General features: G+C 34.9%; 1 protein-coding gene across 2 annotated transcripts in view; it reads right to left on the bottom strand.

Moving 5' to 3' along the window:
- LOC113229220 (suppressor of lurcher protein 1) overlaps positions 1-27615 on the bottom strand; it is a 695358-nt gene that overhangs the window by 95213 nt on the left and 572530 nt on the right. For both annotated transcript variants that reach the window (XM_026462748.1, XM_026462749.1), the window contains exons 6-8: positions 19880-20036; positions 18088-18147; positions 4953-5041 (exon numbers count right to left, since the gene is read on the bottom strand). In XM_026462748.1, coding sequence (XP_026318533.1) covers positions 4953-5041; positions 18088-18147; positions 19880-20036 — 306 coding nt within the window. The remainder of the gene's footprint in view (positions 1-4952; positions 5042-18087; positions 18148-19879; positions 20037-27615) is intronic.

Here is a 27615-nt window from a genome sequence, read left to right as displayed (position 1 = left end):
AGCAGTCGCTAACTGGCGTTGTGCCGCCGCCGCCCGGACGTCGTGTCGACGCTGTGCGTATGTTGGTAAGGCGCTCATCATTGCTATGCGTGACAGAGACGACACTCTATAAAGCCGATTTTTTTTATTAAAAAAAAGTACACGTTTGACACCCATCTCACGTGACGGAAAGTGACGATGAGGTCGACACTGGTGCATGTACTCCTAAATAACGCCTATTTATTCTCGCCTTGAAAAGGCCCAAATTATAGCGTTCAAGTCGTACGCCTGATGGTAAGCGACACATCTGTCCATAACAGTTGCAGTGCCACTCAGAGCTTTAAATAGCAAAGGTCTGAGAGGCACTGTCATTGCGCCTATCACCCTGAGACATAAATTGACAATGCCTGTGCTTTCACCTGCACCCTTACGCCCTTTTACTACAATATTCGACATTCTGTATTCAAGACTAATATGGACATGGACAAAGCTCTAATTTGTACTGCATTATTCTTACTTTCATTGCTTTTTCTGCCTCACCCAACACTCGAAAGGATATATTAGTGTTGGGACCAGCACGCCTCGATGAACAGTAAAATACGACTGACAGATTTTTTAAAATAAAATCAATTAACGGGACGAACAAGTAGTGCGCCTGATGGCAAGCTACACGCCTATCCATAACAGTTGCTGTGCCACTCAGAGCTTTGAATCGCAAAGATCTGACTGCCACTGCGCCCATCACCCTGAGACACGAGTTGACAAGTCCCATGTACCTGTAATTTCACCAGCATCTTACCCTTCCAAACGGAAACGCAGCAATCCTGACATCACTGCTTGGTGGCAGAAATAGGTAAGGTGGCAGTACCTACCTCCCTGAATGGATTTTTTTGAACCTCAACTTTCTTTCACAAGAAGTTCTGCTACTATTATAATAAGATATATCCAGATGACTGGGTGATGCTTTAAAAAGGTATTCCTACATAAGTTATACCTGAAAACCCTATAGGACCAGTGCCTAAGTAGTTCGATATATTAGGAGTTGAACGTTTCAAGATGCTAATGTGGAAAACCATTTCATTGTTACAAAACTTGATATTTCACAGCCAATTCTTTATATAAGAAACTACCTTATTCACAAAAAGCCGGCGTGGCACATAAAAATCTTTTATATCGAACCTAAGCAACTCACAGTCACGAAAAGTCGGCTTTGAATTGAGCATTATTCATTCAAAAAGGGTACCGGCCTCGTAGTGACGAACTCGATACGAATGGAATATACTCGACAGATATTGATGGCACTACGATACTATTCCATTATTTTTACATACATCGCGACAAGTATTCCTATTTAAACTGTTTAAGGTTTTTTTAGGAAAGGACACAATTTTTTCGAATCTAAATAGCGTAGTGTGTGTAATAAAATAATTGCGAAAACCTAAGAACTCAGTAACTCATATACTTTTTTTTGCTTGACAAAGTAAGTATAATAAGAATTGGCATACTCACTCAAACTTTTTTTTAATTCCTGCTTTTCTGTGAAAGTGGTGATGCGTGTTAATCAAGCAAAAGATGTGTGTCAGAATCACAGTAAGTGAAGGGCCGTGGTCTCTGCGTAACTCAATGGGGAAAGGACATGAAGTGTATGTGTTACAAGTTTCTTGTTTCCTGTTAGAACGTTGTTTTGGAGTGTCAAGATAGAGTGGGCAAAGAGAGTAAAGTCGAATGTTTCAGTATTTTTTTTCTCTACTGCTTTTCTTTCAATACAAAATGAAGTTTCATCAACAAAACTTAGGAATGTGGACAAAAAATGGAGCAAACGAGAATAAACTTTTGAAAAGGTCATCTGCTTAGTTACTGAAACACGATTGTCAACAGATTTAGTGTAGGTAAAAATTGATTTTGCTTCATACGAGTACGTATTCATTGTTCTTTGAACACGGAAATCATATTAGTGGAAATATTGGTAGGCGGTAACTTTTGTTGTCAAAACTCATTATATTTTTTAGTGATGTTCTGGCGAAAATATAACACATGTTATATTCGCGTCCTTCTTTTTAAGGTAATGACCAAACTATGCTTGCACGATAATTATATGTTTTGATATTTATCAGCTTTTACTAGTTATATGTAAATGTATAAAGACAACGATAAATATATTTCATTGTAACTTAATCACAAGTAAAACAAATGTCAAGGAAGCTACGATAATATTAAATACACATACTTCACGCCTTTTTACCATCGGGGTAGGCGGAGACAACAGTCTTCCATTTGCTGCGGTCCTGACACACATCTTTGGCCTCAACAACACGCTTCAGTGCTTTCATACACGCTCGTTGGTTAGGGGTACTCTTGACCTGGCCCTTCTTTAGGACAGCCTCAATTTGGTCATAGTAAGTTCGCTTTGGTCGGCCCATACCAACTTGTCGGCTCACACTCGCCTTATAAATCTGTTTCGTCAGTCTTCCTTCATTCATTCTCTCTACATGTCCGAACCATCTAAGCATCCCTTTCTCTATTTTTGTCACTGCATCTTTTTCCACGCCGCAACGCTCTCTTATCACACTGTTCCGTAATTTATCCATCAGAGTCACTCCAGCCATATTTCTCAAAGCTCTCATTTCTACTGCATTAATTCTACTTTCGTGCTTTTTCTGCCAAACTCAACATTCACTACCATACATAAGTGTAGATAATATTACAGTAAACAATAAATTAAACAAACAACAAATTTGTATTTTAGGTATCCTGTTTGTGCATACTTTCTTTTTATTAGTGCTTTAAAAGCTTTATCTTGAGTTCTTAGGTTTTCGCGATTGTTACAAATTGGGAATGAAACTATTTTTTCGGATCTAAATATATATATTTAGATTCGAAAAAAGAAAATATTTAGATACGTTTTGGACCTTTTCTAGGTCCGAAGGTCACGGTTCACTTAGTCAAGTGTTTGAAAAAACAAATATATGCGATTTGGTTCGAAAAAATAGTTCCATTTCCAATATAATTTTAATGAATTTTTTATAATAAAATATGTGCGCATTTGACCTCCATCTCACCAGATGGTAAGTGACAATGAGGTCGACGATGGAGCATGCACACCTAAATAATACACTCTCGCCTTGAAAAGCTCCAAATTACAGCGTTCGGGGAATGAGTCTGCAGGCAGGGAACTCCACTACAAGGAATTAGCCGTTCGCCATATAAAAGTGGAAGCGAATTATTTTGTCGCGAGGTCTCATAACGGTTAATTTCTGTACTCTGCTATATGTAAACATCATTTTAATATACTTATAGTATTTACATATGCTATAGCGAAGCCAGAGAATTAATTGTGTACTGAATTAGGTACAGTCAAATAAACCAGATGTTAGATAATGTTAATTTAAATTCTGTTATGTGTGTGTACAATTAAATGTTATATATCCGATTAATGGAATTGTACTCTTATTACATTAATTCAAATCACGTATTACAATAATAAATTCAAATTCAAATTCATTTATTCAATATCAGACAACAAAGTCCATAATTATACTAACACATAGAATTACATCACATTACTAATTATATTACATTCATTATATTTGAAGCTCATGTTATTCGTGTATGCTAACACATATTTCGATATCCATTTAAATCTAAGTTAGAACTCTGTACAATCGACTAACGGATTTGGAATGAAAATGTCTCTTGAAACGAGATAGCTTTAAACTAGTTTGTTATACATAGATTTGTTAACAGTAGCACGCCTAACAATTTTATTATGCATTGTATATATTGTAGAGTCGATGCACTAAGATACTTGTGATACCGACCTTGTAATTAAAAGAAAAGAAAACAGAAAAAACAACAATCAACAGAGAAGGGTTACAGGAATTCTAGCCAGCTTCATGGTTGAAATTTGTATTCTGTATTTAAGTAAGTATACGTTAAAGATCAAATTGGCTTAAACGGTTTCTTATAACGCCATTCAATAATGATGCAATAAGGTAGTTATACTGAAATGTATTTTACAGCTCACAGGTTATAATTTAAGTTTGTTTAATACTTTTCATCACACTTATCTAATCAGAACCGAATGGTAGGTAGGGCATCGGCTGTATATAGGATATTGCACATAACAGTATGCAGCTCAAAAACTTATAACAATGATATTAGCAAAAAAAAAATGAACGGATTTTTTAAGTTTTACTACCATTTGCATTTGCCTTAGATAATTTGTTTGTCATTTTCCTAGAATGTGATCGATTTTATACTACGATTAGCTTTGACCTGTTTGCCTAATGATTTCTTGGTAACAACTGCTTCACAATCGATCACGAGTTTAAACACTGCATGAAACGGTGCAAAATAAATTTTAAAAACATTACAACTTTTATGGTTAGACAAATGGTACTCTACTGCTGTTATTTTGGAAAACCTTATGAAAAACTTACGAACCTTATAAAAAATGTTTTAGACACACACTTGGTCACAATTTCATCTAATATTAAACAACGATGTGACTTTCAAGTTTTGCAAGTTATCAAATACATTGCATAACTTAATAAAACTTAACTAACTTAACTTAACTTTAAGTTAATAAAAATTAATATTTTAAAATAAAATAATTTGTAAAACATAATGTAGTGTAAATTGGAATGTTCTTTGTAAAATTAAAACTAATTATTATTAATTAATTAATTTTGTAACTATAGTGAAAAAATAGGGTGGTTTGCATTAATATTAGACATAATTGGTTGATGACTGTACCACCTCAGTCTACGGTGACCATAGGACCTGTGAAGGGCCCGAAACGTCGACTTGTTTAAAAAAACATAATACGCGATTTAAGTAAATCCGGAAAAATATATTCATTTCCTCCGCATTGCAAAGGTTTAGTTGAAACAGAAGCAAATATTTTCAGTACTATATTATGATAATGGAACATATGACAGGTGGCATTTTAATGAACAAGAACGTTATTTTACCTGTAAGCTCATTACATAGCATGGCAATCGTGGGTGCATCGGTGTCTCTCCCATCGAACACCTTGATGATGTCCGCCCGTCGTAGACAACTGTAAGCCAAAATTACCAAACGTTAATTATATCTCACAATGTGGAATTACATATTTTTCAGAAACAACAAAAAGGGAAGATCACCTCGCGTAACCTTATGTGTAGAAGTCCACGATAGACATGAGCGGCACAGGGGGAATCTTTCTATGGTTTTCCGGGGGCATTTCGTAATAGTGATGAAGTAATAATGGAGTTCGTAATTTTACTCTCCCCCTTGGTTTACTGTAGACTACGGGCGCATAGAAAACCTTTTTATTTATTTAAATAAAAAAATAATAATTCAAAAATAGTGCTGCAATATTCATCCAAAGTAACTAGGAGCGCACAGTCAGCGAAGAGGCCAGTGCATTTCGATAAGAGCATTTCAGTCCCAAATAGAGTGACATAACCGTATATATCTGTAGACACTGTAGATGCATAATACGTCTCATTTATTCCTATATCGCCAATGTCTCTATTATAAAGAATAATTTATTAGGCAACAGTTGTGATAATTATCGAGTTCTTAAGTTTCGTGATTGTTACAACATTGGAAATGAAACTACGTTTTTGGATCTAAATCTGGTATATTTGTTTTTTCAAGCAAATCAAAAGTGCCAACCGTGACCATGGAACCAATAAAGGGCCCAAAACGTTAGTTTGTTTGAAAAAACGAAACGTTGGGTGGTTTGAAAAAACGAATGGTTGGGTTGTTTGAAAAACCGAAACGTTGGATTATTTGAAAACACAAACATTATATAGGTAAAAAGATTAAAGGTTAAAAATGATTAAATTTTAAATACAATAAGAGCGCTACATCTGTATTCTATAAAAGTACAAGTAAGTTTTTAATGCTCTTTAATAGTAGAATAAAACAATTTATTCACAAACATAATGATGAAATCGACTCAATTACAACGATTACTTAAACCAGTAAACAGTCCAGAAATTTAGTCTGTAATTAATCTACACGGTCGATTGTTTTACGCATTATCTTCGTTAGTAATAGCTTTACCTAATGGAATATATATATAATAAATAGGCACTAAATTGATGTGCAACTAACCTGTGTAAAACCAGACTTATTATGGAATTTACTATTTGAAGTTTGACACGGGAGTGAGAAATAAAATGGTAATAATATAATAATTGTAATACTGGTACAGCTTAAATTTGAATTGAAAAATGTAATCAAGTTTAGTATCATAGGGACGTGATAAAATAGTACGCGTAATTTATCAAGACTAAAAAGGGTGTCCCTTCTCACAGAAATGTTATGGCTCTTTTTGATATCATTCCTATAGATCATGTAAATTCTGCGACCATAATTTAGCAAGACGATGCAGCTACAACAACAACAACTTAAATCTGACCAATCAATAGCCATCGTTAACGACTTATTTCCAAACAAGATGTCTTTAAAGTGGCAACTTGGCCTTTCAGAAGCACAGATTCAAGTCCTTTTGTTTATTTTATGCGGGGTTACTTTAAGAGCGAAGTCCGCGAGAATAAAACAGAAACTTTGTCCCAAATATGTCCGCCGAAATGGCGTCAACATCGCGAGAAACTTTTAAACATTTGTGTACTTGTGTACTTGGTAATTTTCGCTACATGTACTGTTTTGATGTTAATTTTAAAGAAAACTTTACAGAAACACACTATGGGAGTTCCTTTAACGGCTTACGTTCTTAATTATGCTGTCGATTTTTATTGGCTTCCAATCTCGATACATTTTCTGTTCCTTTGAAAATATCTCCGCAGTTTTCAGACTGATAAACGTTCCAGTAATGAATTAATTATATTATATCTGTCAAGCAGAACCCTAGGCTTGGCTAATTACGTTGCAAGTTCCGTTCACCGGACTACGCCACGTTAATTCCTTTACCGAGATGTCCTAGTTTACTAACTGGTGTTATAAAACCTTCCATCACACCGTAAAATTTTATAGCTTTAAAGACTTTGTGTCAATACATGTGAAGAAAGCTGCGATAATGGGATTATATATGTATATAACCATACTCAGAAATTATTTAAAATTAGTATTAATATTTAATATGGGCGTGTAATTGCGTATTATTATTGAAATTTACAAATCTTTTAACGATCGATACCTAAAGGGAAATTAATGTAAATATTTACTTGTGACAAAAATAGGTAATGTAAAAAAAATATTGTGATTATTCACTGTTTGTCACTATCTATAAGTTTCAAATAATCACTTTTTTACTCCTGTACTTTAGACTCAACTTGTACTGGTGCAAAGTCGAAGCATCCCGACGCGTCATGTTTTTCGTCTGTAGCATATTCATCTCTATTCTCCTATTATTAAGGTACAAATTTGTGTTATTCAAATATGGAGTCGCGCGTCGACGCGTGTCGCCGCGCGTTACTTGAGCGCAATGAGGCGTAAGACGCCGACCACACTGTGATCCGGGCGCACTAATGCGAGGGTCAAGCGCCAGTGTGAGTTGAGCCTTAATCTGTCAATTATAATTTCATAAAGCATATCACAAAGGCATTCTTTTTACTTCTGAAGCGAAATTCTATTGTCTATGGTACTCGCTACTGAATTGAAATATTTCATTGTAGTTCTGTACGCAGAATTTCAAAAAAAGCACATCGTAATTCTGTTAATCAAAAGAGTCTCTATAAACGTGTCACCGTGTTGTTGAACAGCATAATGTCACTATATTTGTGAAAATTTTTAAATTTACATTCATTTATTACCTATCTCAAAATGTTACATAACAGGTAACAAAGGTATAAATATTTCGAAAAAAAGGAACTATTTAAAAACAATTTAAAATATCAAATATGACGCTACTCAAACGCTCTATTGCCTCTTGATTGGTTAAATATAAGTGAGATTTAGCTTCTGCAAAACGGTGTGAATGAAGGATTCTTAATATTACTGTAATATCTATCCCTTGGCGTTCTTCAATTTACATATTTCCAAAGGCTATTTCCGTGTTAGATTATACTTTGAATTAAATAGTGGGAACAAAAACTAACATCATCATTTTCTAACAGATTAAAGACCTAGTAGTGTATTAACAAAGCTGAAAAGAAAATAGCATTTAGTAGCAGTAGAGCTGCTTTTGAAAGAATTCGTCCAAGAAGGTACTGCCACTATACATATTTCTGCTTTCAAGCAGTAATATAAGCATTACTACGTTTCGGTTGTGAAGGGTAAGGATACTGGTGAAACTACAGTCATATTATGGGATTTGTCTACTTTATGACTCAAGGAAACTGGCGCATGACTAGCTCGTCCCGTCTCTTGATATCATAATAAATCTACCTAGATCATGTGTGTAATACAAATGCATGTAAAATAAATAAATAACGCACACACTCAAAGCCCCGCACTAGGGAACAAGGGAAATGCCAAATGTTGTCTCGGCCTAGTCGAACCCAGAAACTCTGAGTGGTAGACCAGCATTGGTAACCGTTCTGCCACAGAGGCAGCATTAGAAATAGTTTGTGTTTTTTAAGAAAAGACGAAAAACACCTAAGAGAATGACCACAAAGCCGAACAATATCAAAGTCACAGAATAATGGCGCCTATAATTTTTAGACCCATAGTATCTAATCTACGTCACAATTCTACAAATCTGTATAATATTGTTACCTTTGCTTGAGGTGAAGGGTTATAAATGTACATTTCACCTCGCGTTTAAGTGCCCTAGATACACTCAAAACCTTTAGGTCACCTCATTTATTCATATATACGTATAGTATAATTACATCCATATCATCATGCTTGACTCCCCTGCCTAAACAGACCTGCTACGCTCCTGACACCTCCTTCGCCTCCTCCACTCCCATCAGTCTCTTCATACATGACTGTTTATTCTTGGTACTTTTAATCCGACCTTTTTAAAGACATCCCCAATCTTATCGAGATATGTACGCCGAGGTCTACCTCTCCCCGCGCCTCCATCCACTCTCTCAAAAAATTTGTGCCGTGAATCTACCAACATTAATTCTTTCTACATGACCAAACCATCGAAGCATCGCCTTCTTTATGCCGGTCACTACATCTTTCATACCACAACGCTCTCTTACACGAACACTGTTCGGCTTTCTGTCTTTACAACTAATACCAACAATAATAATACTAATGCCATAAATAATGTAATGTACCCGTAAATGCATAGTAGAATAAGAATAAGTACAACTCCGTAGAAAATAACAGCGCGGTCTGTATGTATGCGCAACCGCCGCGGGCTGTGTACGGACGCACACATTCGCATAATAATGAGAAGCGCATTGGGACGACCAGTGTTATGCAATGCTAGTGCATCACTAGATTATGTAAATGTGTGCGTTCGTACCCGGCGCGCGGCGGGCGCGCACACATATATACAAGTCGCGCTGCGACATTTGTATAGTGTTACCATTCTTGCTCTTATTCTACTATGATGACAGGATAATATACGTACGTATATTATGTAACTATGTTTAATAAACTCACCAGACCAAACCTCTTGTGTTAACGGTATTAAATCCCAATACACTAAATGTATTGATGACTCACTCCGTTAATTTAAGGTAATTAACGCATTACCGGAGAGCATAGTTGGATTAATTAGTGTATACTGTTGGGAAGGCGATGATATGACATTAAATGTGAGCGGAATGAATTGTTTTATCGTTAGGTTCCCATTTATAAATCACGACTATTGACGAAAACGATTAAGAGCTACATCTAGGAGATATAGTTACGTCTCTCACAGGCTGATGTCTTCTCCTAGGTCTGAATTTTCCCTTAATTAATATTCCAGACAATCATACCAATTACTCTGACCTCTAACTGGGTAATTCCTAGTACTATGTGTGCTAGAACTGTTCGGGGAAGACGTCGTCGTTGTGATGTCGATGCGACACTTCGGATGTCGATACTGCTGTACGGGCATCGCATCGGCGCTACCGTTTAGCCTTCGTGTCGAATCGGGGGGTATGAAATAGGGCTTTCATATCTTCGGAGTGTTTCGGCCGTTGACGCGGGCATTCGAACTTCAATGCAGCTGCTCGGGTGTTAACGACACTGATCTTTGTCGGCAGCGTACAGACACAATCGGTAATTCGCAGGAAGCAGATACGTTGTCGACCTGTATCGAGCCACGTAGTACGAACCGATGCGAAACGCAAAACGTCATTTTCGCTCTTAATGCATATTGGTCATAAAACTTTTTCTGACCGTTTTGATCCCATTTCGAGTCATCAAGTGTGGTAACTCCCTTACATGTACCCTAATATTATTGCAGTGTTATAGACAAGTGAAAAAGTTTTTCATCTTTCGCATGTATTGGTTATTATATATTTATTATATTGCTCATGTTGAGTAATAACTCAATAAGTCTTGTCGAGTCTTGCATTCAGTATCATAAATAACCAGATTCAGTGTACATTGACCATATGCTTAATGATGCCTAGTTGATTGAACGCTTGCCTGTAAGAGGTCCGGATTTGGATCCCTGTGAGACGCCCATATTGCCCAGACTTCATTATGTAACTGTTTTTTTTACACAAGTGGAACTGACGGTGATCGATAACATCGTGATGAAAATGTAATGAAACTTGTATGTCCAATTAAACGTTTCCTAAACCGAATTGACCTTGAGCAAGCATGGTGGACATGAATTAGAAAACACCCGTGACCGTAATGGGCCATACATAGTTAAGATACTCAGCTCTGGTAACTTATGTTTGTGTTTTCTATATATACATAATGTACAAACAAATTAAAGGTACAATTTAGTATCAAATAAATAGACCACGTTAACTTTGGTAGTTGAGAATCAGCTAAATCTGGAGCAGACTCTGGAGTTCCGACTGAACATTTATTGTATTATTCAACTTGTAAAGTGCCTTTAGATCGATTGTCAAACTTTGTAAAGCTGCAATATTTGATGCAGTTAGTTTCTGTTACTGTCTTTGTATTATTATCTATCTAAAATATATTATATAAAATATATCTAATCTGTTCCTAATCGATCACAATGTATGGTATAATTAAGAACACGCAAAGAGACTTATTTTTGCCAAAATAAAAAATATGACACAAATTGCTTCCCGGCCTAGTCATAGTCAGGTAAAATCACATGATTTCCAAATTCCATTATTTACTCTTACCTTAAAACTGTTGAATATTTCACCACTGCACACAACATCGAAGTGACTGGCGAATAATGCTATACAGTCAAGTCGTCGTAATTTTCGGCGCAATGTGCATGTGTGTGTGATCGTTTTTAAATTCTGTTTTAAAAAGGTTTTGAAAAAAATAAATAAATATAAAGGTGCTTACGCACAATACTATTGAAGAAAAATGAGATCTGGCAGTATATGCCTTTCCCGAAGAATGAAAAACATTATTACTACTTATGCACAATATTTTATTCGTTTTCCGCTTTTCTAGTAACTTATTTTTGTAAACACCTTTGTATCATTTTCTTCCATGTATTGAGAAAAGCTCTACTTAATATACCTCAGCAGGAACTGTGATTGCCGAACTCATAAAAGGCCTGGCTAGTGCTCGATCTTGTAACTCATACTCGTCCGGCCATCCTTTACTTCTCGGCATGCACTAATTTTCGCGATTTGATGGTGGTTATAATATTATTAATTGTTCATACCGAGATAATACAGTCATTTTCTTAAATAAAATTAGCAAATTTTGTTAATATTATTTTTAATAATATTCTTGTTATTACATTATGTAGTTATTATTATGTATTTTTTTTTAATAATATTAATTTAGCTGTTGAAATCTGTTTTCGGAAGGGCGCGAAATTGGATTCACCTCCTAGTTTGCCACTCTTAGAGAAGGAATATTTTTTTTTAAAATTAAACCCTCTTTCCAACAAAAAATAATCATCGAAATCGGTTCACGAATTCTGGAGTCCGCATAACATTTACACAAAAAAAGTACAGTCGAATTGAAAACATCCTCCTTTTTTATAGTCGGTTAAAATGACACACAAACGAAAATAGAAACTACTGAAAACAAAAGCACCAACCTTAAGTTTGACAAAATGAATTTATGTAATTAATGGCGAGTAAAATATGTTTACGCAAAATTTACACGTTTGTGGTTCAAAATAAGCAAATATTTTTTTTTATCTACACACAATAGAGACTTTATGATATTATCATAAACTCTCTATAATATGTTCAAAAACCGCAAATTACGACCAGCATAAAGGTAAACTGTTTTGTTAGAACAAATTTCTTATCTTTGAAAATGTTATTATTACTTCATAATTAACATCGAATTCGATGTTATTATTACATTCAAAGTTCGTACTTCTCTGAAAAACAAAACAATTTGATTGGACCTCAATTCTAATATCAGTCGAGATGAAGTTTTATTTAAAATGAAATGTCAACAGCAAACAATTTTGACAATTTCACACGTTACTTGATATCGAACGATATGATAGTTGTGGTCGATTCTAAAAATAAAAACTACGTGAAACCTTGAAAACACTTTGTCAATCACCTCAAAAAAGAGAACTTCATGACACAACTAAAAAGCGAAGACAATCAATACAGTGTCCAGAGCTACACCTCATTTATACACCAACTAAATCATCATCAACACGTAAGACCAGAATGCAACCCGAAAATGCGACTAATGGCTTAATTACTAATTTACAGCGGAAGATTACTGAACTAGAAAGTGATTTAGCTAACGCAAATAAAGAAATCTCAGCTCTTTGCAAACAAATTGACACCTTAAAATATAAACTAAAAAATCGATCATCGTCACCACTCTCAAAAACCCAACCGATAGCAGACCATTGGTATCCCGAACACACACAAATGATAAGCTTTGGATCTTTGGTACCCAATCCTGTGTCGGAGTGGCATCAGCTTTAATAAACTCTAGAGAAAAGACACAGTATGGAAAATATAACGTTTCAGCTGAGACTAAGCCGTTTGCACAAAGCAGGGACATGTTAAAAAGTATCCTTGATACCCAATTGCAAGACAACGATAAACGAATAATTTGTGTAGGTGAAACTGACTATGACTTGAAAAGTTTGATTTCTCAGTTATGTGACTTGATTGAAAAATTTCCTAACAATACTATAATTTTCTTGAATGTTTCAAAATAATTTTATCAATGTTTACTAATTAAATAATAGTATTAGAAACATTTGCAACAAATACAAACCTTGTCGGTTTGTTGAATGCCAACACTATACCCTATTTGACATTTGTAAATCAATCAACTATGTTATAGACTGCGTGGATTATAATCGTAAATATTTAAACTTTAAGGAACTAAGAAAAATTATGGCAAGTAATAGACCACACTCTGGAATAAGTGACAAAAGACATAAGAAAGGTACGATACCATACTACTTTTCACGCATTAAAACTAACTCTGATACAAGCCCTACAAAACAACAGAATGACAAAAATACAAAAAATGCCAAAAAGGGTACGATACCATTCTATTTCGAAGTATTACATAAGAAGAATCTTTTTCGTACATAAGGCTGCTGAACAGCTAACATCACATTTTAGAATAATTCATCAAAATATTAGTAATGTTTTGGCTAAGCAAGCATTATTAGAATGAACGCTAATAGACTTACGACAAAATATAAATCCGGACATAATATGTTTATCTGAAACATTTTTTTAAAATTCAGAATTATAGTCTGGCTGCAACTTTTTGCCGAGACGCACGAAGAGCAGGAATTTGTATCATAGTAAAACGTATACACACGTATAGCACAGTATATAACGAATTAGTTTTCATAAAAAATATGGCAGTTCAAATGTTATTTGAAGTATGCGGAATAGAAATCCCAGTACACAGATTTATTATTATATGCGCGTACAAAAACCCTCATTAAGATTCATCTCTTTTTTTGTATAAGTTAGACTGTTTATTACATGAAATACATAAAAAGTATAAGTATAAGGTAAATATTGTCGTCTCTGGTTACTTTAATATTAATACATTAAAACCAGGAAGGACAACAAACCAGTTACAGGAAGTAGCACAAAATCATGACTTAAATATCCATATTAATGTGCCCACGCGCAAACACTTCTGTATAGATCATATTTTAAGTAATATATAGGATTCAAATGCTGTATCTTTCCGATCATGACACTGCACAATTACTAAGTTTTCCTGTACAGCATATGCCTCCAGAATTAAAATTCTTCTTTACCTACAAAAGAGATTTTTCTTTGCAAAATATTAGAAAATTCAGAGAATATTTGAATGCACTTTCATGGACTACAGTATTTACAGTGCCAGATCTTAATATAGCGTTTGATGAATTTCATGAATTTTACCGCCTGCTATATAATTCATGTTTTCCAAAGATCCGAATTAAAATACATACCAACGATAAGAGACAAAAATGGATGAGTCGTGGATTACGGAAAAGTGCTAAAACTAAACGTAAATTACGATACCAGTTTTATGGTAACAAGACGGAAAACAATAAACATAAATATCTAAACTATTCCAAAATTTTAAGAAGCATTTACAGATCAAGGAAAAACGCCAATGCAAAATTTATAAATAACAGTACCAATAAATGTAAAGCGATGTCGCTGTCGCTTTACATTTATTAGGTCGATTATTAAGGCTGAAATTAGTAATATGAGATATGACGCTAATATCAATGACATTGCAATCAACAGTACTAAAATTACTAACCCAGTTGACATTGCTAATGATTTCAATGACTTTTTTCTGAAGAAAGAAATTACTTGACTCGATCAGATAATAATCTTACGACAAAAATGCTAGGTAACTCAATGTTTTTATCATCTATAACAGAAGATGAAGTAAAGCGAGAAGTGACGTCATTAAAAAACACGAACTCGGAAGGTTATGATGAAATTGGCACGAAAATAGTAAAAGCCAGTAATAATGAAATATTGTCGTGTTAACTAATTTAATTAATTTATCATTTACTTCGGGAACTTTCCCTGAAGCATTAAAGTATTTATAAAACCGCTTTTTAAAAAGGGTAAAAAAGATGATATTAATAATTATCTCCCAGTTACGCTTATATGTATTTTATCAAAAGTATTTGAAAAGTTTATGTATAAAAGACTTGTAGACTTTTGTGATAAGTTTAATATTATAAAACCAGAGCTACACGGTTTCCAAAAGCGGAAATCTACAACATTAGCAATGTATACTCTTATAAAATCAGTACTGAATAATATTAATAGCGGTAACTTAACTACAGGATTATTCTTTGATATGTCAAAAGCGTTTGACTATGTGTCACACAATTTACTTCTTAAGAAATTGGAAAGGATAGGCATAAGAGGACCTATTTTGCAATGGATGGAGTCATACTTGACGAACCGTCAACAATGCGTTATTGTCTCCAAAATAACAAATAATGAATTATTGGAATTCAAGTCAGTACCTAAAATTAAAATACGTGGAGTACCATAGGGAAGTGTTATAGGACCGATTCTGTTCTTGCTGTACATAAATGATATTATCGACAGAACAAAACATCAATGCATATTATTCGCTGACGATATATCTATTGTAGTAACTTCTAGTAGAAAAACAACATCACGAAGAGAGCATGAGCTAGAAATATACAATACAATTGTTTACACCTTACTACCATGTACATTCTAACAAGATCGAAGATGTACAGAGGAGAGCTCTCAGATCTCTCTTTTATAGATTGGGTCATTGTCGTCGTCAGATGCCTACCTACGAAACCAGACTATGTAAATGCAACCTAGTATCACTTAGTGTCCGTCGAACAATGTATGATTTAATATATCTTCACAAAATCTTACATTCTTACCTTGGTTCCGCAAATTTTTTGGCTAGTATTAATATTAACATTAGATACAACCCTCGGCGTCCAAAGGCTCTAAATGTTTTTAAAAGCAACACATCTTTTTACAATCCCATGACAATAAACAATTAGACATATTTTATTCTGTCACGTATTAAAAAAGTCTGTCTCAGATGTCCTCAAGTAGTATAATTAAACTATAAAAGTTAAAATAATAATAATTTCATTTTAACACTTTTTTTTCTTTTTTTGTATTTTCTTTTATATGTTTGTGCCAAAATAAATTTGCAAATTATAATTAAATGATAGTAACTTTCCTAAACATGCCGTACGTACACGCTCCTGGTTGGCATTCTGGTTCAAATCTAGTTTTAAACAAATTAATGTGTTGTTGTGGTGTCGACTGTTGTGTTCGTCTAAAAAATTAAAAAAAAAATTGTTGAAATAATCAATTGGCTACGTTCAAATAATCTGAATATTAACTTAAACAAATCAAACTATATACAATTTAATAAAACGAGATATACTAAATATAATTTCAATTTAAATATCGGTGCAATTCAGGAAGTACCCCACACAAAATTTCTTGGAGTAACCATAAATCATGAATTGAACTAGAAAACTCACGTCGAGAATGTATGTTTGAGAATCAATAAGTTTGTATATGCCTTAAAAAAGCTGAAAAATATAACAAATAAGAAAGCTGTCATAATCACATATAGGGCGTATGTAGAATCCCTATTACGTTACGGTATTATAGTATAGGCCCTATACTGATCTGTACTATACTTATGCGATGTACTATACTATACTTATGTATATATGTACTTAGCAGAGCTTTTGTAGCACAAAATAAATGCATTAGAGCAATTTTTGGAATTCCCCCGGCTGAAACATGCAGACCCTTGTTTCATAGCCTTGGTCTTGGCTGTTGCCACTGCCGTCATTATATATTTATCGAAATTTGTATTTTTGTACGAAAACACACATATTTGTGATGTGAATACTAGACTCAGCAGAAAGCCGAATAGACTTGTACTTGACACTATTCCTATGACTGCTAAATACAGTAAGAGTTGTTTAAAAATGTGTGTTGACATATATAATAAAATACCACTTGAGATTAAACTATTACACTTAAGTTTATTTAAAACAAAGCTGTACAAGTGGTTAAATAAAAATAATTTTTATGACCTAAACGAAATATGTGACAGAAAATAAGACGTAAGATTTTATCTTGAAGATTATCATTCTTGACCAAATTAATTTGTAACTTGACACGTTTGTGACATTTTTGTATTATTGAGTTGTGGTAGTCTGATCGACATTATATAACGAGAAATTTGCACGCTATTTAATATATGCGAAACATATTTGTACTGGCACTCTCTTATAACATCTTCTGTTATATCATGTTTTAAGCAAATAAACGAAGTATTACTATTATTATTAAGATTGTGTGACATACGTGAGGAAAGTTTTTATTTGCCGCCATTTCGCCAGTCGTAACATGCGGTTCCACACATCACTGAGAGCTTATAATATGTGTGAGTAGATAAAGCAGTGGATCGCAAGTGCTAGTTTTCATGTTATTGTTAGCAAGTAATATAATTAAAATTTCAAATAGTAATGAAACCTTCCCATTAACTAATTTATCTTTATAAACGAAGTACTTTTTATAGATTTCACATGTTTATTTAACACCACGATGGAGGCTATTATGTTTTGAGTACAATTGTTTTGTTTACAGTGAGCTTCAATTTATTTTCGGTTCTCTTTCAAGTATGACCTGGACCAAACGTACCAGGCAGAGAAAATTATTCTTAGCTTTAATTATTTGTTATCAACAGTACGATCACCAGCTGAAATAGGGTCAGACCTTTTTGTTACACATCGTACATCATGTTTACGTTATTGCCCATTTAAAACGAACCTAATAACGTACAAAATAAGGTTTTATTAAAAAAATATATTGTTATCGTATCCTGAAAAGACCTCATGCAGCGATAAGTCAGAATGATTGCAGCACTAAACTGGACTCAGCGATTTTACGACATATTTTACGAGGACCACCGCCACCAGAGCTTAATAATTTCAATATTTCAGTTCTAGGATTATAAAGAGCTAGGTTTATGTTAGTTATCGTCGTATCCTGGAATTTCTGTTTTGGTTCGTGGATAATTATTTGACAGTGATCTTATGAAGATCGTATCGATTTGTATTTTATTTTGCATCCAATGAAAGTATTTTACCTTATATCACCTTTCTGGAGAGAGATTTCTTCGAACACTACCTTCACACGTTCTTTGGGCCTGAAAAAATAATTAAATTTACTACCAGAACAGTACATACGCTTGTGCATATTAAATCATCATCTGAGAAAGAATTCTGTTCAAAAATTCTTTAATATCATAATAGCATTTATTTATTAAATGAATTATATTTTAATTATTTTAAAAATAGTCTATAATTAGTTTCGTTTTTCAGTGCATTCGGTAGTTGATAATAAATTTTTAGAGCCATCATATGTGGGCAAGAGGAATACAGAGTTAATCTTGACTTGGAAGAATTAATCTATTTTTGTGACGTAATAAAAATTTTGATGGAATGTCTTGACGACGTTTAAAAAAATTCTGGTTATTGTGAACAAATTTACAAATCTCATATATATATATATATATATATTGAGGGAAGCGTTAGTAACTTGTGCTTCTGGAAGTGATCATCATCATTTCAGCCGATAGCTGTCTACTGTTGGACATAGGCCGCCCCCAAAGATCGCCACAGTGACCGGTCTTGCGCTGCTGGCATCCAGCGTATTCCTGCTACCTCCACCAAGTTATGAATCCATCTTGTGGGAGTGTGTTTTTCGGTACGCGATCGCCACTCGAGAACAGTTTGGTCCCATTGGTAATCTGTTCTGCGACCGCATATTAAAATCTGAATCGTATAGTAAAAGGGTATTAGACTCAATTTTTAATTAACGCACTTGAACATGCTGAGACTTGATATGAAATTCGTTTTACGATATCTCGACAACACCAGAGATATTAAAGTCAGTGGCGGGGGATATTCCGTCCCTTTATAGCAACACGGTCATTAGTATGCTAGCTTGTATGGCGACATCTGGGTTCCGTTGTCACAAACAAGTGTTGCCGTTTCTTCCAAGTCCAGATTTCTAAATGCTTGTAACAATTTTACTTTCCAACGAATTTCAATTTTGCTTTCATATATGTCTATTTTCTAATACTAATGAAAAAATACATTTAATTGTTTTTTGCAGAAAAAAAAAAGCTTTTTATAGACAATAGTGAACTAAAGGGAAAAGATGTTTTGGCACCTAACAAGTCACGATACTTTTCTTCGAAGCATTATAGAAGGGAAGATAGGCAGAGGAAGAACGAGATGAAGATATTTAGGCCAGAAAAGGGAAAAGTTGATGTCGCATCATATCAAGAATTCAAAGTTAGGACGCTGAACAGAGATGGCTGAGAATTACTTCACTGACAAGAGTTTAGCTTTTACATAAGAAGATATATGCTGGGGGTTTCACGCCTATGTTGTTAGTATTCTACGAGGATATATCCCATTGCGAACGGATTTTGAAGGCGAGAGTGAATAGGCACTATTTACGTGTGCACCACGTGTGCACGCTCCGTTGTTGGTCTCACCGTCACTTTCCATCATTTAAGATGGACGTCAAATGCGCACTTATTTTTTAATGAAAAAAGAAATTGGAAATGGGTATTTTGACGGCCTATGTGGTCGAGTGGCATGCACACTAGTTTTAATGTTGTCGCCATCTCTGAGGTTCCGGGTTCGATCCCCGGCCGGGTCAATGTAGAAACTAATTTTTCTATCTTGTCTTGGGTTTGGGTGTTTGTGATACTGGTGTTGCCAATTTCCATAACACAAGTGCTTTAGCTACTTACTTTGGAATAAGAGCAACGTATGTGATGTAGCGCCAATTCACATTCATACTATTATTGGCTTCAATGTTGTAATAACAATACTTAAGTTATAATTATGTATTAAAATACAAACCTTGCATGAAAATAATACGAACATCGCACATTATTCGGATAGATGGAGGGGTATTGCGGGCTGTAGAGTCGACCGTGTGTCGGTCGGTTGCCTGACCGGCTGAATTGGTAGTCGCAGTCAGTGCCCGATAGACGAACACCGTCTATCTCGAATAATCCTGCAAACAAAATAAAAATAAACGTCAGGATTATAGAAAGCCGAGTTCTTAGGTGTTCGCGATTGTTACACATAGGAAATGAAACAAATTTTTCGGATCTAATTCTCGTATATTTGTTTCTTCATACAAACCAAAGCTTCGGGCCATTTACGGCCCCGTGGTCACGGTCCTATTTATAAATAGTGATAATACGCATTATCAATAACATGTTTGTACATTACGATACCATTATTTAATTTGTAATTATGTAATTGAAAACTCAATATGCTGATTAAAATCCTATTTTTAGTAATATTTTCCTCCAACCCAAGCAACATTTAGTAGCAGTAGAGATTCTTGTGAAACAGTGTTAGTACAGGGAAGTATTGTTGCATTCCGGTTTTGAAGGGTAAGGGTGCTGGTGAAATTACAGGCACATGGGACTTATCTCAGGGTGATGAGCGCAGTGCTCCACAGATCTTTGCGATTGAAAGCTCTAAGTGGCATTGCAATTGCTATGGACAGGCGTGCCGCTTACCACCAGGCATGCGACTTGTTCGTCCCGTCACTTAATATTATAAAAAAAAGAATTTATTTTATTTTTATTCATTTTTACAGGACTTAACCTAATGCAATAGTGTAGCCAAAATTATAGATTATTTAATATTGTATATTATTTATTGCACTATTGTATTGTATTGTACCGAGTTATATTAAAAAAATCTTATAAGATTATTCAATATAGAAATTGTAAGCAAGAAAGTCATTCCTAATTTTTTTTTTAATTTCAAGGCAGAATAACTTGGCCTGTTTCTATTTTATGCTTTGTTTTTACAATGAAAAATTACGATTGTTTATCTTTTCACTTCAGGGTCGCGTAAGTCAGTAATCTTTATTCATTGTAATTTCTACCGCAGTCTGGATATAAACACTCCTTTAGTAATATTAAATTATGGACGTCCAGTTGTTTTTGGGTTAATTGGCCTTTATACGACGGTAGCAGCAGTATATTTTAGAAGGGTGAACTTAACAGGCGAGGATTTTGGTAACAAATGGATGAAATTTAGGGAACAACAAGCTACACTTAACTCCTAGTAAAGGTTAAAGGTAAATTGTCTTATTACGTTTAATTTCTAGAAGGTTATCTGACATAATGGTGTGATAATTTTACTTTTCTTTTATTCAAAATAAAATGTGTTACAATTAAATATAGTTAAAGTGTGCACAGAATAGCAATAGAAGTGTCTTTTTTTATGTCGATATCACTTCCCCAATAATTGTGTTAACGTCCGTCCGTATGCCTGTTGCAATTCCTTGTTTTTAAAGGCTTTTTTACAGAAATCGACAAACTACGACTTTTTCTTATATTACTTTTTCATTGCGTTTACAATATTCATGAAGTTCGATTGATTATTCAAAGTGTGACCTACACCTGTGGGAAACCTTTGAAAAAATCGTAAAGTCTGCTAAATCATCCCATAATTCAGCTGCGACAGTAACAGCCCGGTTTGGGAAAAAAGTTGCTGGATCGAATCCAGCTGAATCGAAGGAAATTCTCTTTTTGTTTGTTCGATAGTTGTATCAATCATCATCATCAACCCATTTGTATGTCTCACTGCTGGGCATGAGTCTCCTCTCAGGCGAGGGCTTTAGGCCAATGAATCCGCTGGAGAGGCGGTAGATCAATGCATTAGGCTACCATTTTTATTATTCTTATTATTATTACCATGGCCTTTTTTGTATCAATTGAAACGTGACGAGAGCGTGCGTGCGATGTCGATACTGCTGCCTTTTTTGTAGTAATTCTTTTATTAAATGTGAGTTGTTATGGGCAAAAGTAGATGAGAACTCGTACTACAAAATAAATAAAACGAAAAGGCGATTTTCACCGAAATCACGAAAATCAAAGACTAAATCCTGATAAGTTCTATAATCTATCTATCTATCTACATCCTATTGATTGAAATATAAATGTAGGTAAACAACAGGACAACACTACAACTGTTCTAACTCGCAAACACCGTGCGACTGGAGCGCGACACTCGTGTCCCGCTGTCCGCGCCACTGCGCACAAGAACAGCACAATGCAAACCTAGGCATTTTGAACGAAACATGCGAGCCACCGCCACGTCGCTGCCGCCACTACGACCGCCACCGGTCGCTGTCGTCCAGTTTGTAACCTTACAGGTTCTATGGACACGGTTGCCTCAGTCGAGTGTTTGAAAAAACAAATATACGCTATTTAGATTCTGCCACGCTGGCCTAATTTGGGATGGGGATACGTTTTTCGAGGTCAATCTTCTTCGACGTGCAGGTTCCAGCACGATCGTTCCTTCACCGAAAAGCTCATGGTGAATTTCGTACAAAAACTCAGAGGTGCGAAATATCGGATTTGAAAACACGGCCATAGCCTTTTTTGTATCAATAATAAAACCAAAGTATTGTGCCGATTCACAAATTTCAAAAACGCTATACAAAGTGACAATACAAGCTTCAACTAAGGTCGGGAGTTTCATTTGCGTACAACAATTATTGAACTCAAAGGTCCAGTTGTCAACAATCGTGGCGTTGGTTCTAGGTTATGTTTCCGATACAACTAATTTGATAAACGAAATTTTCAGAATTAATTCTAGTATGAGTATTCTGCTTAGTGTCTCGGGGTTAACAAGCATTGTTCAGGTATTCATAGTACACATTTTTTTTTATAAAATATGTTATATGTTAAGAGTTGAGTTCTTAGGTTTTAGCGATTGATACACATAAGAAAATGACATTCTTTTCTGATCTAAATTGCGTATAATCGTTTTTCATACAAACCAACAACTCTTACACATAAACATGATACGACGCGACGTCGTAGTACGATGACGTCGTACCCTAGCGAGCCCTAAGGGTTCTTACACATACGACGTCGCTTACGGCTGCAAACTGGATCATAGCAACTGACGGTGCGGTGGCGATAACGATGCCGGCGGCGGCAGCGCGGTGAAACTGGCTTGTTCTCGACGCCAGTAACGAACACAAGTAACGCGCATACTCAACATAGCCCCGAACTAGGGAAACACAAATTACACCCAAACTCACGAGAGAAATAAATGCAGGCCTTACAAATATTTCTCTCGGTCCGGGAATCGAACCTGGGACTTCTGCGTGGCGGTCCGTCATGGTAACAGTTCGGCTACGGAGGCAGTTATTGTTAATATCGAATAATTGTTCAAAATGTAAGGCATACTTCCCGATGGAGTGGAAATGAGATACTTATAGCGTTGTTGTATCTAGACCGTCTCTCAGTTAGATTCTTTTTTTGGCAGCGATGCCAAAGTTCTCTTTGGCTTTTTTCCCTAAATTCTTCTGTATCTGGGGAAAAAAACCAAGTAATCACACCAAATTTCTGATCTGAAACTAGGGAATTTCCTGTACTATGAGTACCAAAGTAACGATCTGAGGCAATACCTAGACAATGCAATACCTGACCAGAACCAACTTAAAAATGTTTGTTTCATAAATTGGGTCAAATCGGGAACCTCCTCATCAAGCGCCCATAGTACTGATCGCTGTGCCACCGAAGAGCATAAGCACACCCCGTAACCTGAACACGACCACGCGCCGCAGGCCGAGCCCGACCCAACCGTGTAGGTGGGTATAGTGCTCGTATTTCCTAAGATAACTTGAATTATACAAGCTGAAGAGAGTTAAAGCTGAAGACGATTGAACCTAGATATTTTTTCGATTAAAATTTATAGACTCCTAAGTGTCATTAAGGTAGAGACTCATAATTCTTCAAGATAATGGAAGGACTAACTAAAACGTGGCTAAGTGTAAAATGGTTAACTACCCGTTTTAAATAGCAAAAGGTAGAGCACAAAATTCTCTTTTAAAAATCGTTAAAATTAGTTAACATGGTCGACTTATCGGAATTTACCATAACTATGCATAACTGAAATATCATTAAACAATTTCAGTATTCTAAAACTGGGTTATGGTTTTTTATGATAAATCAAAAAATATTTTGTCACTTAGCCGCGTTTTAGTCATATGTCCGATGACGATTTTCTTAAATAACTTCAAAAAAGGAGGAGGTTCTCAATTCGACTGTATTTTTTTTGTATGTATGTTTCGCGATAACTCCGGCTTTGTGAACCGATTTTCATGATTCTTTTTTTGTTGGAAAGGGGTACTTCCATAGTGGTCCCATTTAATTTTGAAGGAAATCATCCACTTCTAAGGGTGGTTGTTCACGCACGAAGATTCATTTTTATAAATAGCGCCTAAATTTTCTTAAGGAGCAATTATTTTAATGGTTGATTTTGCTATTTCTCCAATTCAAGGCGTTTTTCTCTCGATATTCTTTGAGTAGTGAGAACCGATTTTTTTTATTGTCTCCAGTGTCAAGTCCTGCATAGTAGCGAATTTAATGATATTTCAATAAAACTTACTTTTGAGGTCGGTTTTTTTATTACTTTGTACTGAGATTATTTTTTACTCAGTTTTTCATATGTCATATGGCAGATTGCAAAGGTTAGGTAAAGTGAGATAACCCTTTAGTTACATAAACATATGAAGAAAAACTTTAATAGTTTTCTCTCAGATGGTGCTACGACAAAAAAGTAGTTAAAAACCAAAAACAAAAATTTGCAACAAGAACATAGAAAAATTGTAAAGGTCTGCTGGTTAGTTGGCTGTAGCTAAGTTTGGACAGCGTCAGGCACGGTATGCTGAAAGTGCCGCCTCGGATCCGGCCAGATCGAAGGATTTTTTGTAGGTCTTGTTATTGTATTTGTATATGGTATTGTGTGTATGTTATTTAATATTAATAATTACAACAAACTAGTGGAGTAATTTTACAAAAAATAATCGAATATCACGGTAGGAAAAAAAATTGTGTAGGAAAAAAGCTTGAATGAACGTTTCATAATTCGTCTATTATTTCATGTTTTCACTTGCTATTAACTTTTACACCAATGTATTTTTTTAAATGTTTTCGCTGTCTAAATCAGTCAAGAAACAGAGAAAGACCGAACATAGCAAACGGGAATCCAAAAAGAGACTTGTAGACATTAAAGATGTAAAATTCGGTATCTACATCTATCCTACATTTTATCGCATCGTTTTTTTTATTGTTCTGAAATATGCTTAGAGGTCATTCAGAAAAATCATACTTACTGGCTCTCACAAAAAAAAAATTGGAGTGTCGCTCAAGGCTATTAAACCCTAATATTTTAATGGCCCCAAGGAATAAACGGTAAATGAAAATTTTACGACTGGATATTTAAAATGGCTGGGGTTTAACGTGGAACTTTGCTTTACGCTCAATTTTATGTTTAAAAAAATATTCTACTAAGATATATAATCATAGAAAAATGTGTCATTGTCGCAGATTAGTTGTATATGTATGTATTATAATTGAAAGGTCTTAAAGCCATGTTGAAATCAGTACACTTAGTTCCAACGCTAACCTAGATAAGGATTCTTTATTTTTTATTTATAACTCAGTGGTAGTAGAGTTCCTTGTGAAAGAGTTCATCCAGGGAGGTACTGCCAGGTACTGCCACCTTACCTATTTCTGCCGCCAAGCAGTAACGTGAGCATTACTATGAGTCGGTTTTGAAGGGCGCGTGTTCAGGCTAAGAAATTCGACGCGTCTATTGCAGAAACCATGAGAATCATCTTGTACACGGCAAGAACTTTGTAGGATCTAGCCACGAAAAGATGTCGTGTCTGTTGCAGACGAGAAAATGATGAGTATGTACACGATACGGAATGCTTTCGGACAGACGTGTGTAGGGTAAAAGGGGTATTTTTTTCTTGTCCGGCGCCGCGCCGAGACAGTGTACACAGTTTGTGTGTAGAAGCGACACGAATTCTTGTATAGACTCGGCGACTTTTTTTAGCGTGGACACGCGCTCTGCTGGCGAAATTGCAGGCACATGGGACTGTCAACTTATGTGGTAGTGGCAGTGCCCCTCAGGTCTTTGTGATTTCTGAATAGTACTGCAACTGCTATGTAAAGACGTGTCGCTAATCACCAGGCGCACGACTTGTTCGTCCCGTCTCTTGTGATCATAAAAAAAAGAAGATTAAGTATGCAAATGCAGTGAATTATATCATGTTTACTTAAATAAAAGTGAAATTATATAAGTAGAAATATTTCCAACATTGACGATGAAAGGATATGTTAACAAGTGTAGTAGTAAGTAGTTTAGGTTTGTCTTCAAACATTTACACGAAAGTCATAAGTAGATATAACAGAATTCTTTGTCTGTTTGCACTTTCCTCTTAATAATCCTGTTTTCTCTGCAGGTGAAAAAGGAAATATTATTTTCTTAGAGGTTTTTTCGTAAAATGTTTCAATATGTGTGAAGCAAACGTGTCAAGGGGTAGCTTATTCCGCCTTTCAGGGGACAACCACGCCTCCTCGAATATTGAGTTGTGAACGATGTAACGTCGCAACTATTTTTGAAATTACGCTTTTGAGGGACCTGCGGTATTGTCGGTGTTTATTTCGACAGTATTTCCTCTTGGTGTATGGGTTGTGTAGGGTTGTGTAGGCATAAATAAATATATGTATACTTTCCTTCTTTATTTCTTCTTATACGTTACAAACACATGTCGCAAAAATGAGAATTAAGATAAAAATCAAAAGGAATTAAGTTGAATTATAAATTAATAGCAAAACTAAGGTCTCAAATATGTCAACAGAGTCTATATGGAGTCAACTGAATCGATTGCAGCCTTAAACCTCAAAATTCATGAAGTGATTAACGAAATAAACCCACCATTTTGTCAAATGGAGATAAAAAAAAATTATGAAAGAATCCACATCTGTTCATTCATAATTGCCAAACCTTACGTTTTTTAATACAGGAAATCATTATCATCTAAATTTATTGTTTTATTTAGATTTACATAACAAAGTTCTTCTTAAAAAACCCTTTACAATGAATTTTAAGTACATGGAAGTAAAGTAAATACACATTTTATCACTTAGATTGCTACACTAATTGGTAAAACAGCTAATAAAAGTTAATAAAAGCCGACGAAATGTTCATCAAACATAAGAAGAACTATTCTGATTAAATTAGTCTCATAAAAATAAAACAAGTTGAGATCAGTCCATACGTTTGGAAGCTACGATGCCACAGACAGATGCACAGATAAGGCTTTAAACGTATAACTTCCCCTTTTTGCGTCGAAGCTAAAAAATCTAAAATGTTCAAGTCCAATGACACACAAATAAAAAGATACCTACATCCCTATCGCTTGGCAAATAACCATTGTGAAATCGTAGCACCGAGATACATTCATCTATTGCAAAAAAGATACAGCAGAATATTGTTTGACCTGGACCAGAGATGTGTAAAATGCGTGCTATGTCGTAATTTAAATATAAATTATAAAATGCTTTTTTATATTTGTTGAAAATATAATAATTATCACGAACCGGACACCACGAAATTATTTCAAATATTAATTAGAAAATACCTACATAATTGAAAATACATACATTGGAAATGAAACTATCTTTTTGGTTCTAAATCGCGTATGTTAGCCGTTGTTTATCAATTGTAAAATTATTAGTAACAAATTAACTTTAAAAGTT

The sequence above is a fragment of the Hyposmocoma kahamanoa genome, unplaced genomic scaffold, assembly GCF_003589595.1.
Source record: "Hyposmocoma kahamanoa isolate Upper Pololo Valley unplaced genomic scaffold, ASM358959v1 296, whole genome shotgun sequence".
Taxonomy (NCBI): domain Eukaryota; kingdom Metazoa; phylum Arthropoda; class Insecta; order Lepidoptera; family Cosmopterigidae; genus Hyposmocoma; species Hyposmocoma kahamanoa.
Note: the sequence above shows the minus strand (reverse complement) of the source record. Positions and strands in the feature narration are given on the sequence as shown.